The 12803-nt window shown below is 46.9% G+C and overlaps 1 protein-coding gene across 1 annotated transcript; it reads right to left on the bottom strand.

The window, feature by feature from the left end:
- Positions 1-2070: 2070 nt before the first annotated feature.
- LOC121312217 (protein FAM234B-like) lies at positions 2071-12777 on the bottom strand. The gene is made up of 13 exons (XM_041244161.1): positions 12627-12777; positions 9057-9470; positions 8664-8768; positions 8239-8412; positions 7635-7762; positions 7178-7325; positions 6717-6897; positions 6053-6196; positions 4825-4906; positions 4519-4695; positions 4296-4320; positions 2759-2985; positions 2071-2501 (listed from the first exon to the last, which is right to left on the bottom strand). Exons 1-13 carry the CDS (start codon positions 12661-12663, stop codon positions 2499-2501), a joined length of 1845 nt encoding a protein of 614 aa, XP_041100095.1. The 5' UTR covers positions 12664-12777; the 3' UTR covers positions 2071-2498.
- Between the last annotated feature and the right edge of the window lie 26 nt (positions 12778-12803).

Raw genomic sequence — 12803 nt, 5'->3', positions numbered from 1 at the left:
CTGGCTTGTCTCTCATCTCTCTCTCTACGGAGAGAGGAGGGCGAGAGACCTCGCATCTCCCTCTCTCTCTCTCTCTCTGTCTTCAAGCAACTGGACAGAGCAGAGGAGGAGGGAAGAGAGAGGCAGAGAAGAGAGAGAGAGTAAAAGAGAGTAGTAGAGAAGAGAGGAGGAGTAGAGAGTGCTCGGACAGCTACTCCTCTCTCTCTGTCTCTCTTCTCTCTCCCTCTCTCTCTCCAGAGAGATTCCGGACAAGGGAGAGAGGCAGGCCGGGCATTTTGTTGACACCAGACACAACATGTCGGGACTCTCTGTCTGTCTGTCTGTCTCGCTCTCTCTCTCTCTGTCTCTGGGCCCTGTCTGAGAGAAGCAGAGAGGGTTGTCAGAGAAAAAGTAGAAGGAGACAGACGAATTCTTTCTTTAAAAAACAGCGGAGGTTACCAACACAAAGCCTCTCTCATCTCTCTCTCTCTCTCGTCGTCTCTCTCTCTTTCCTTTCTCTCTCTCTCTCTCTCTCCCGTGCTCTCTCGCCTCTCTCCTCTCTCTCTCTCCTCTCTCTCTGCCAACCGAAAGAACCTTTACTCCATGGTGCGTTTAAAAAAATAAATTATTTATAAAATATAAATAAAAAGTAAAGGTCTTCAATCCTCCAGGTGCTTTAGTGCCCGAAGAGACCCAACTTTAACTGGCGTGTCGACAAAGAAATAAATATCAAACCTTTATACCTTAACTTTTTGAGGTTGGGTGTTTTAAAAATAAATAAATAAAATAAAATCAATAAATAAAATATATAAAGATTGGGTGTATATAAAATTAAATACAAATATTACATTTTTCTGGAATCACGGTTCATTGATTCCTTGATTCCAGATTCACGCTTTGCTGTTGATTCCAGATTCCTTGATTTCAGATTCACGCTTTGCTGTCAATTCCAGATTCAAGCTTTGCTGTTGATTCCAGATTCCTTGATTTCAGATTCACTCTTTGCTGTTGATTTCAGATTCCTTGATTGCCAGATTCATGCTCTGCTGTCGTTTTTTCCAGATTCCTTGATTGCCAGATTCACGCTCTGCTGTTGATTCCAGATTCCTCGGTTCCAGACTCACTCTCGGCTCTCTCTCTCTCTCTCTCCTAGCCTCGCTTGGGCCTCGTTCACCTGCTGCATGGCGTCAGGGATCAGCACCCTCAACGATTACACCAAGACTGTCATCATGAAAAGGGGCGGGGCCAGACCGGAGGAGGGGGAGGAGCCAGGGGGGAGGATCGCAGACTTTTACCAGCCGGCCCCACCCCCCTCCCTGCCCTGCCTCTCCACCCTCAGCCCTTATTACCAGCCCCCCCGATGCCCCCTCCCTGCCCCCGGTCTCTGCAGCGAGCTCAGAGAGGCGGTCCTCCAGCGGGAGTCCTCCCAGGAGCAGGAGGGTATCCCACAATCCTCTGGGGGCGAGGAGCTGTTGTGAGGCGGTAGGAAACTGCGACCCCTGTGGCGGCCATTTTGGCTCCGTGCTCTGTAGTGTTTAATAGTATTGGAGCTCCGTGTTGGAGCCGCAATGGCACAGTTTCAGATTGTATTGAGATAGAGGCGCAGATAACTGTGCTGTTTAATAAAGCTGGTTGAGCCGGATCGCTGGGCTTGCAGTTCATTTTGTCAGCGCTGTTTTGCTCCACTCCTGTTGTTAGAAGCAGGGGGTTCGTTTGTAATGAAAGCTGCAGGATCGTCTCTCTGTGGAAGAGAGGCTGTGCTTCCAGATCTAATACAGAGCCCTGCCCTTGCAGAAGCTGCTGTGTGGGTGTAGGCTTCAGTGTGTCTGTGTGTGTGTGTGTGTGTGTGTGTTATTTCTGTGTGCGTGCATGCTTGTGTGTGTGTCTGTGTGTGAAAAAACTAAAATAAACCAGCAAACCAAAACACAAGAACAAAACCTTTTATTATGACGCGAACTACCTTGGTTTTGGGCTCTTTATTATTATTATTATTATTATTATTATTATTATATTACTGTATGAAAGGTAAGTGAAGTTAGAGGTGCTTTGAATCAATGTGTAATTACGTAGTCGCATGGTAGGGATAAACACAGGGCGAGAAACGCAGGGCGAGATCCGAGCCCTCCTGCGCAGAAACGCAGGGCGAGATCCGAGCCCTCCTGCGCAGAAACGCAGGGCGAGATCCGAGCCCTCCTGCGCAGAAACGCAGGGCGAGATCCGAGCCCTCCTGCGCAGAAACGCAGGGCGAGATCCGAGCCCTCCTGCGCAGAAACGCAGGGCGAGATCCGAGCCCTCCTGCGCAGAAACGCTCAAACTAACTCAATAAACATTTGACGGATTTGAAACCTCATTCTGTTCAAATACAATAAATAAATCTTAAAATAACAACGAAATAAATATTGAGCAGCCAATAGTCTTATGATGCCTTGTTCCCGTGGCAACCTGCGAGGTCTCCACCAATCAGCTTCCTCCCTTTGTTTGTCCTCCATGTGGTCATATCGACCGATAGGGAGCACCTGTTACTAAAAACAAAAATAAAAAATAAATACATACGAGATGTATTGTAATAGAGGTCTGTGTCGCTTGTGAGAGGAGACCACAGCGTAAAGAACTACAGCTCCCAGCATGCCTCACCAGTGCCGCGGGTACAGAGGCATGCTGGGAGCCGTAGTCCGAGCCACCAAGTTCATTCGACATGGTGAGTCTACAGCTGGTCAGAGCTGTAAACACAGAAAATGAAACTTGAAATTATATATATATTTTTTTTATATATATATACCTTTTGCGTTTTAATAAATTCCAGTTTGTTGAAGAAATTGGCGACTTCGAAGGGCCCCATGGGGTGCGAGGGGGGGCCCAGGGCCACCGGCGTTGCGTGGGTCACAGCCCTCTTCAAACTCAGCCTGCTGACTACCTGAGCCCCAGGCTCGGTGCTTGAAGAATCGGGCGCGGGCCTCGTCGCTACGGTAACGTAAAACGCGTCTTTCTGTTGATCCACGTACCTCGCTGGGAATTAAAAAAAAGCAGGCAAAAATAAAATGGCATTCCCTTTAAGAGCCGAAACAGCATGCTATTGAAACTCAGGGGGGTGTCTGAATCGTGTTTGGTGTTGCTGTATAATATATAAAACTATGCAGATTGAAACTCAGGGGGGTTGTCTGAATCGTGTTTGGTGTTGTTGTTTAATATATTAAACTATGGCTATTGAAATTCAGGGGGGTGTCTGAATCGTGTTTGGTGTTGCTGTATAATATATTAAACTATGGCTATTGAAACTCAGGGGGGTGTCTGAATCGTGTTTGGTGTTGCTGTATAATATATTAAACTATGGCTATTGAAACTCAGGGGGGTGTCTGAATCGTGTTTGGTGTTGCTGTATAATATATTAAACTATGGCTATTGAAACTCAGGGGGGTGTCTGAATCGTGTTTGGTGTTGCTGTATAATATATTAAACTATGGCTATTGAAACTCAGGGGGGTGTCTGAATCGTGTTTGGTGTTGTTGTATAATATATTAAACTATGGCTATTGAAACTCAGGGGGGTGTCTGAATCGTGTTTGGTGTTGTTGTATAATATATTAAACTATGGCTATTGAAACTCAGGGGGGTGTCTGAATCGTGGTTGGTGTTGCTGTATAATATATTAAACTATGGCTATTGAAACTCAGGGGGGTGTCTGAATCGTGTTTGGTGTCGCTGTATAATATATTAAACTATGGCTATTGAAACTCAGGGGGGTGTCTGAATCGTGTTTGGTGTTGCTGTATAATATATTAAACTATGGCTATTGAAACTCAGGGGGGTGTCTGAATCGTGTTTGGTGTTGCTGTATAATATATTAAACTATGGCTATTGAAACTCAGGGGGGTGTCTGAATCGTGTTTGGTGTCGCTGTATAATATATTAAACTATGGCTATTGAAACTCAGGGGGGTGTCTGAATCGTGTTTGGTGTCGCTGTATAATATATTAAACTATGGCTATTGAAACTCAGGGGGGCTGCCTGAATCGTGTTTGGTGTTGTGGTATAATATATTAAACTATGGAGGAAGCTCAGGGGTGTGTCTGAATCGTGAAATAATATATAAAACTATGGCTATTGAATCAGGGGGGTGTCTGAATTGTTTGGTGTTAATTATCCTATATTAAACTATGGCTATGGAAACTCAGGGGGGCTGTGTGAATCGAGTTTGGTCAGGTCGTTGCACAAATCCCAACAAACTATGGCTATTGCAACATGGCTATTGAAACTCAAGGGGGGCTGTCTGAATCGTGTTTGGTAAGTTTCGATGGTTGTCGAGGGCACTTGTCCTACCACAGGACAGATTGTAGTCGAGGTCCTACCACACCTATCCACGATAAGGACTTCCTGACATGTCGGCCACCTCGAGTCCTGTAGGACTTGCTTTTTTTTTAATATATTAAAATTTAAAGGAACGCCTGTTTTTAGAGTGGAGGGGGTCAATTTCGTGTCGTTCACCAAATAATAATAATAATAATAATAATATAATAATAATAATAATAATAATAAAGCTTACTGGAGTCACGGGATTGGGCGAGGTGGCTTTTCCGGAAGGTCGAAGGTCGTCGGCCCAGAAGAGGAATGCCGATTGGCCAGTGGATGTTGCCAGTGCTGTTCCGCCCACGGCCTGCAGGTGGCAGCGGAACTCTGCCTGCCACAGGCTCCGCCCACTCGAGCCGTCAATTACCAGCACCTGGGAGGGGGCGGGGTTTTGAGAGAGAAGAGACAAACAATTCAGTGAGCGATTGCCGTGGCTGGATCGGAAACTGGATGGATTAATCATCCTGTTTATACATATTTTTAAAAAATTATTATTTTTTACCTTTCTCAGTCCCTCGACAGTGGAAACTTGCAGCATAATATCAGGGATGTCATCTTTATTGAAGAATCCAAAGACCGGAGGACTAGAGAGACACACGATATCAGGGTCTAGCGCTGTATATTATAAAGACATTTCAGAGAGCTGGGTCTCATCAATATCAGGGTCTAGTGCTGTATATTATAAAGACATTTCAGAGGGCTGTGTCTCATCAATATCAGGGTCTAGTGCTGTATATTATAAAGACATTTCAGAGGGCTGGATCTCATCAATATCAGGGTCTAGCGCTGTATATTATAAAGACATTTCAGAGGGCTGGATCTCATCAATATCAGGGTCTAGTGCTGTATATTATAAAGACATTTCAGAGGGCTGGATCTCATCAATATCAGGGTCTAGTGCTGTATATTATAAAGACATTTCAGAGGGCTGGATCTCATCAATATCAGGGTCTACTGCTGTATATTATAAAGACATTTCAGAGGGCTGGATCTCATCAATATCAGGGTCTAGTGCTGTATATTATAAAGACATTTCAGAGGGCTGGATCTCATCAATATCAGGGTCTAGTGCTGTATATTATAAAGACATTTCAGAGGGCTGGATCTCATCAATATCAGGGTCTAGTGCTGTATATTATAAAGACATTTCAGAGGGCTGGATCTCATCAATATCAGGGTCTAGTGCTGTATATTATAAAGACATTTCAGAGGGCTGGATCTCATCAATATCAGGGTCTAGTGCTGTATATTATAAAGACATTTCAGAGGGCTGGATCTCATCAATATCAGGGTCTAGTGCTGTATATTATAAAGACATTTCAGAGGGCTGGATCTCATCAATATCAGGGTCTACTGCTGTATATTATAAAGACATTTCAGAGGGCTGGATCTCATCAATATCAGGGTCTAGCGCTGTATATTATAAAGACATTTCAGAGGGCTGGATCTCATCAATATCAGGGTCTAGCGCTGTATATTATAAAGACATTTCAGAGGGCTGGATCTCATCAATATCAGGGTCTACTGCTGTATATTATAAAGACATTTCAGAGGGCTGGATCTCATCAATATCAGGGTCTAGCGCTGTATATTATAAAGACATTTCAGAGGGCTGGATCGCATCACTATCAGGGTCTAGTGCTAAACTACGGCTCCCAGCATGCCTGAGCATTGTCGCTCCTGGCAGAGGATCATGTGAGCTGTAGTTCAGCTGGCATCAATCCACACACCTCTGTATTCTTGGTATGCGAATGCTCCATTTTCTCTGCAGGTTGGAGCCTGTGATGAAAGAGAGGCTCCCTCTAGTGGTGACGAGGAGGTCATTGCAACTCAGTGTGGAGCCCGAGAGAGAGGCCAAGTATTCAACATGACCACTGAGAGAGAGGAGAAAGGGGAGGAGAGAGAGGAGAGAAGAGGGGGATATAAGAGGAGAGGAGGGAAGAGGGGAGGAGGAGAGGACAGGAGAGAGGGGAGGAGGGAGGAGAGATAATTAAACTGGCTTCAATTGAAAGCAGCTGAAAAAAAAAAAAAAAAAAAAAAAAAAAAAAATCACAACAATTATTATCAAATTCAAAGAGACTTCCAGAGACTAGGGGGGTGAACTCTGCATCACCAACAACTGCTGCTGCTGCAGAGTCTCTTCCAATAGGACCGCGTTTGTTTGACGTCTCGTCCAAAGGACGGAGCCCAAGGAGGAGAAGTGACTCGCTCAGGGTCTCACACACACACACACACACACACAGCGAGTCGGAGGCTCAGCCGGGATTTGAACCTCCTGGTCTCGAGACCCCCTCTTCTCTCCTCTCCTCACTGGGACCAGCCCACCCGCCTGTCTGTCCTCGGTTTGTGGGCGGTTTAGAGTCTGTTTGACTCGTCCAGGAGGGATGGACTCACCCGGCCACGTGAATCAGGCTGGAGAGATTCTCCCCTCTCAGCTTCTCCCAATCGGGGTCCTCAGAGAGCAGTGCCTGGGGAGGGGTGGCCTTCCTGTCCGCCTGAATGAAAATATCCTTCAAAGAGGTGGCCTCGACGCTGCCTGAATGAAATTTAACAAAAAATAAATAAATTTGTTTCGCTGTTTAATGAGGTTGAGTTTATTTTTGTGTTTCTAGATGGAGTGTTTATCGAATCTACAACGTTTCTAACTATCTAAAATATAGTATATATATCATATATTAGATATATATATATATATATATATATATATATATATATATATATATATAAAATGTGTGTGTATATGATATAACACACAAAGTCTATCTATCACACATACATACATATCTATATCTTACTAACTAACATAACTGCACGTCGAAGCAGACCAAGTCAGAGTGGCTTCGGTTTGTCCTTGCATCTGAACAGGACGTAGACGGCGCCCCCTCTGGTCACATGGAGCTGTGGGCCAATCGGCTTGTCCGGCCTGGTGAGGTTAAAGGTCACCCTAGAACCAATCAGAGCTCCGTCCGCTCCAGAGACGAGCAGGAGAGAGAGATGAGACTGCTGAGAGAGAGAGGAGAGAGAGAGCGAGAGTTCCATCTCTCCCTTCTGTAATAATAATATTATTATTATTATTATTATTATTATTATTATTATTATTACTAACACTGTTGCAGTTGCAGTGACATTGCTATGATTGCTCCTATCTACAGTACAATGAATCACATCCCCTCTCCCTGCAGGGAACTGCGAGCCACTGGAGAGAGTCACCGGACCAGGGCTGGGCCCGGCGCTGGAGAGAGTCACCGGACCAGGGCTGGGCCCGGCGCTGGAGAGAGTCACCGGACCAGGGCTGGGCCCGGAGAGAGTCACCTGATCCCCGGGCAGCACGCTGACGAGCAGGTCGGGCACGGAGTCTGCGTTGAGATCAGGAACCCGCAGAGCTGGGCCTGCGATCCGTCCCCCCAGAGCCTGAGGAGAGAGCTGCCATAGACTCGAACCTGCAGCCAAGCACGGGGAGAGGGGGGTGAGAGGCATGCTGGGAGCGGTACTTCTTTACCTTGAGCTGTAGTTCTTTAACTTGATACACAGTGAGATCGGTCAAGCCCTGGCTATAGGACTACAGCTCCCAGCATGCCTCTGAACCCGCGGCCATGGTGAGGAATGCCGGGAGTTGTAGTTCTTTATGCTGTGGTCTTGTATCCCAATACAAAACGATACAGACCTCTATTACAATGCATCAAGATTCATCGATACACAGTGAATCGGTACAGCCCTACTAGAACTCCGGTTCCCAGCATGCCTCTGCTCTCGCAGCAGTGGTGAGGGGATGCTGGGAGCTGTAGTTCTTTAACTGTGGTGCGCTGCTATGCTGTGGTCTAGATACTAGGGAGCGTCTCTGAAGTATCTCTCAAGTTCAGTCCTGTCTGGATTATTCACTAGTTAGGGAGCGTCTTTCAAGTGCTGTGAGAGTTACCAGTGTCCGCTTGGACGGCTCGGAGCAGAGTTCTGGTCCCAGTGAGCAGGCAGGCCGGGCCGGGCCCCCTCCCCAGTGTCTCGAACCCGCACTGGATGAACCGGGCTTCCTCCGGAACCAACTGGGTCCACAGGGGGGCGCCGTCGATACCGGAGAGAGCAGAGACTGAGTGGACTGACAGAGAAAGGGAGAGAAGAGAAATTAAACTGGACTAGATCACGCTGCTGTGCAATAGGAGAGGAGAGAGAGAGGAGAGAGAAATAGGAGAGAGAGAGAAGAGAGAGGAGAGAAGAGAGAGAATCTAAATTGCGACGATTCGACCTCTAGTTAGCCTAATCTAAGTGAAATCCTACTCATACTAGAGAGGAGAGAGAGAGAGGAGATTGTCTAGTTTAATAGTTTAGGTAAGTCTGACATCTATTTACCTGGAGATGCTGAGCTGTCATTGGCTGGCTGGGTCATCGCTATGACGACATCAGTGACGGTATCGTTATCTACATCCCATAATTCCAGGGGAGGCAGGGACACGTCTGAAAGAAAAGAAATATGGACAGATTGACTTCTACTGCAACAGAGCAATGAAAGGGGGTTTGCTGTAGCGCAGCTGTGAAGAACACCTTTGAGACTTTCTGGAAAACTGAACAGATTAACTGATAACAATCACTCTGTGTGTGTGTGACAGTGTGTCTCAATGTGTGTGTGTCAGTGCGTGTCTCAGTGTGTGAGTCTCAGCGTGTGTGCGTGACAGTGTGTGTGTGTGTGCGTGTCTCAGTGTGTGTGACAGTGTGCGTGCGTGACAGTGTGTGTGCGTGACTCACCTCCCATCTCCCCCACGCTCCTATTCCAATGCTTGGGCCACAGCGCCCCCTTTCTACAGGGAATGAGAAACGCACACATCAACACAGCCAGCACCGAGACACACAGCGTGGCGAGAAACACCGTGGTTCTGATCAGCTGGGCCCGGCCGGCCCGGCCCTTGGGCTCCGGGTCAGAGCCGGCGCCCCTGTCGACCGGGGCCTCGTGTCCGCCTGTCAGGCGGCTGTGTTTGCGTGCGGCGGCCCGCTCTCTGTTGCCCCCCTGTGTCTGGAGGCCGGTACTGCAGCAGGCTTGGGGGCTGAACCCGTTCCTGGGGAAGTTGAGGACCAGCTCGTCTTCCTCCTCCTCCTCCTCGCTCTCATCGCTGTCCGCTTGGGTCAGGGGGTCGTACTCCCCCAGCCCCTGGGTTTTTTTACCTAAAAGTAAATAATAAATTAATAATAAGAATAAGAATCATCATCATAATAATAATAATAAAAATAATAATAATAATAATATATTTCCGCTCGTCGAGCTCTCGCGTTCGTTCCGCTTAAGCTAAGGTGGGCGATATTCAGAAGTCCTCCCTTTGTTTATTAAAGTTATCTCAGGTTCTCCAGCCCAGCACGCTGAGGGATTTCGGATCCCCCGCAGGTTCGACTCCCTTCCTGGAGTTTCTCGTCTAGCAGGTCGTGTAAACAGTCACCTCTCTCACAGAGAAGACGTAGCGGCAACAGGAACCGTGTTTACAAAACACAGGAAACAACACATCCCGTTAATTCCAGCAAACAGCCGAGTGTCGCGTTACCAGATCCATTGAGGGTATAGTGAGAGCGCTGGGGTGGGATGACCGCAGGGGCTAATATAAGTTTATTCTGTGCTTTACAATGCTTCCCTGTGCTTTACCAGACCTCTCTCTGTGCTTTACAATGCTTCCCTGTGCTTTACCAGACCTATCTGTGCTTTACAATGCTTCCCTGTGCTTTACCAGACCTCTCTGTGCTTTACAATGCTTCCCTATGCTTTACCCCACCTCTCTGTGCTTACAATGCTTCCCTGTGCTTTACCAGACCCCTCTGTGTTTTACAATGCTTCCCTGTGCTTTACCAGACCTCTCTGTGCTTTACCACACCTTCAGGTGACACGGTTCCCTGTGCTTTACGAACACGAAAGGACCATGCCTCCCTGTGCTTTACCATACCTCTCTGTGCTTTACTTTGCTTCCCTGTGCTTTACCAGACCTCAAACCCGTTCGACGGGGTGCAGCGCTGTACCCTGAGGCACTGCAAATATGCAGAGTGACTGTGTGGGAAAATAGTTCTGCTTCAATTTCCAAAAAAAAAAAAAAACCCGCATAAAAAAACGTCGCGACACACTTGCTCCACAAGACGTCCCAGCCCCAGGGACAAGTCCTGAAAGGTCTTTTTGCCCAGAAATTTTAGAGAAGACGTTGGCCCAGTATTTCTCTATTATTAGGTCTATTGCTCGCTGTCCCTATTCTGTCTCTCCTGACCGGAGACAGAGAGAGAGAGACAGAGGAGAGAGAGACACACACAGACAGACAGACAGACACAGGTCCAACGATTATGTCATAAGCGAAAGATTAAGCCAGTCGCGTTTGCACTGCGGGCGGAGTATGCTCGGGTAATAATCGCCATAACTGTGCTAAAGAGTGAAAACACGAAAATCGATTTAAGCATCGATAGAGTGAAAAAGCAAAAACGTTAGTCGCTACTCACAATAGAGTGGACGGGCGGTGAGAGTCGGGTCAATAATGATGAGGAGAGATAACAACGGGCTGAACGTAACAATCGAGGAGGAGTGAACGTTAACAATCGCAGTGATGAGCGAGTGCAACAACGTAGTGAGGGTGTCCGCAACGGTGAATGGGGCATTGTTAGCTCACTCTCGTGTTGCATTACTAGCTCACTCTCGCGTTGCATTGTTAGCTCACTCTCGCGTTGCATTGTTAGCTCACTCTTGTGTTGCATTGTTAGCTCACTCTTGTGTTGCATTGTTAGCTCACTCTTGTGTTGCATTGTTAGCTCACTCTTGTGTTGCATTGTTAGCTCACTCTTGTGTTGCATTGTTAGCTCACTCTCGCGTTGCATTGTTAGCTCATAAGAGAGCACGTAAGCCAAAAAAAAGGCATTGCATTGTTAGCTCACTCTCGCGTTGCATTGTTAGCTCACTCTCGCGTTGCATTACTAGCTCACTCTCGCGTTGCATTACTAGCTCACTCTCGCGTTGCATTACTAGCTCACTCTCGCGTTGCATTACTAGCTCACTCTCGCGTTGCATTACTAGCTCACTCTCGCGTTGCATTGTTAGCTCACTCTCGCGTTGCATTACTAGCTCACTCTCGCGTTGCATTGTTAGCTCACTCTTGTGTTGCATTACTAGCTCACTCTCGCGTTGCATTACTAGCTCACTCTCGCGTTGCATTACTAGCTCACTCTCGCGTTGCATTACTAGCTCACTCTCGCGTTGCATTACTAGCTCACTCTCGCGTTGCATTGTTAGCTCACTCTCGCGTTGCATTGTTAGCTCACTCTCGCGTTGCATTACTAGCTCACTCTCGCGTTGCATTGTTAGCTCACTCTCGCGTTGCATTACTAGCTCACTCTCGCGTTGCATTGTTAGCTCACTCTCGCGTTGCATTGTTAGCTCACTCTCGCGTTGCATTGTTAGCTCACTCTCGCGTTGCATTACTAGCTCACTCTTGCGTTGCATTACTAGCTCACTCTCGCGTTGCATTACTAGCTCACTCTCGCGTTGCATTGTTAGCTCACTCTCGCGTTGCATTACTAGCTCACTCTCGTGTTGCATTACTAGCTCACTCTCGCGTTGCATTACTAGCTCACTCTCGCGTTGCATTGTTAGCTCACTCTCGTGTTGCATTACTAGCTCACTCTCGCGTTGCATTACTAGCTCACTCTCGCGTTGCATTGTTAGCTCACTCTCGCGTTGCATTACTAGCTCACTCTCGCGTTGCATTGTTAGCTCACTCTCGCGTTGCATTACTAGCTCACTCTCGCGTTGCATTACTAGCTCACTCTCGCGTTGCATTGTTAGCTCACTCTCGCGTTGCATTGTTAGCTCACTCTTGTGTTGCATTACTAGCTCACTCTTGCGTTGCATTGTTAGCTCACTCTCGCGTTGCATTACTAGCTCACTCTCGCGTTGCATTGTTAGCTCACTCTCGCGTTGCATTACTAGCTCACTCTCGCGTTGCATTACTAGCTCACTCTTGCGTTGCATTACCAGCTCGTACGCAGCGGTCCCGTGTCCGGCTGTATTATAACAGAGAGGTGCGTTTCAATGCAAACCCTCCTTTTATCACGAGAAAAAAAAAAAAAAAAAAAAAAAAAAAAAGAACGCCGCGAGACGTAAGTAAGATTATGGAGTCTCGTTTAAAATGATCATAAATATAAAATATAGTTACAGTACCCATCTTCCCTCTGTAGGCAATAGAACTAATACGATTCATACACATAGAGAGAGAGAGAGAGCATATAATAAGATACTATATAATAAAACGCTATTATTATTATTATTATTATTATTATTATTATTATTATTCTTCTTCTCACCAGGTAGCTTCAGAGCCCTCGATAATGCGGCTGCCATCGCGTCACTGTGTTCGAATTCTCAAACAGCACGTGGGCAAGCGAGGCACTCTGGGACTTGTAGTTTTTCACTTGTAGTCCCCGCCTCCCCCGGGCCAGTCCATTTCACCTGAGCGGAGGTGGGGGGCCGGGGGTGACCGA

The sequence above is a fragment of the Polyodon spathula genome, unplaced genomic scaffold (assembly GCF_017654505.1).
Source record: "Polyodon spathula isolate WHYD16114869_AA unplaced genomic scaffold, ASM1765450v1 scaffolds_3710, whole genome shotgun sequence".
NCBI classification, from domain to species: domain Eukaryota; kingdom Metazoa; phylum Chordata; class Actinopteri; order Acipenseriformes; family Polyodontidae; genus Polyodon; species Polyodon spathula.
This window is presented reverse-complemented; position numbering and strand designations above follow the sequence as displayed.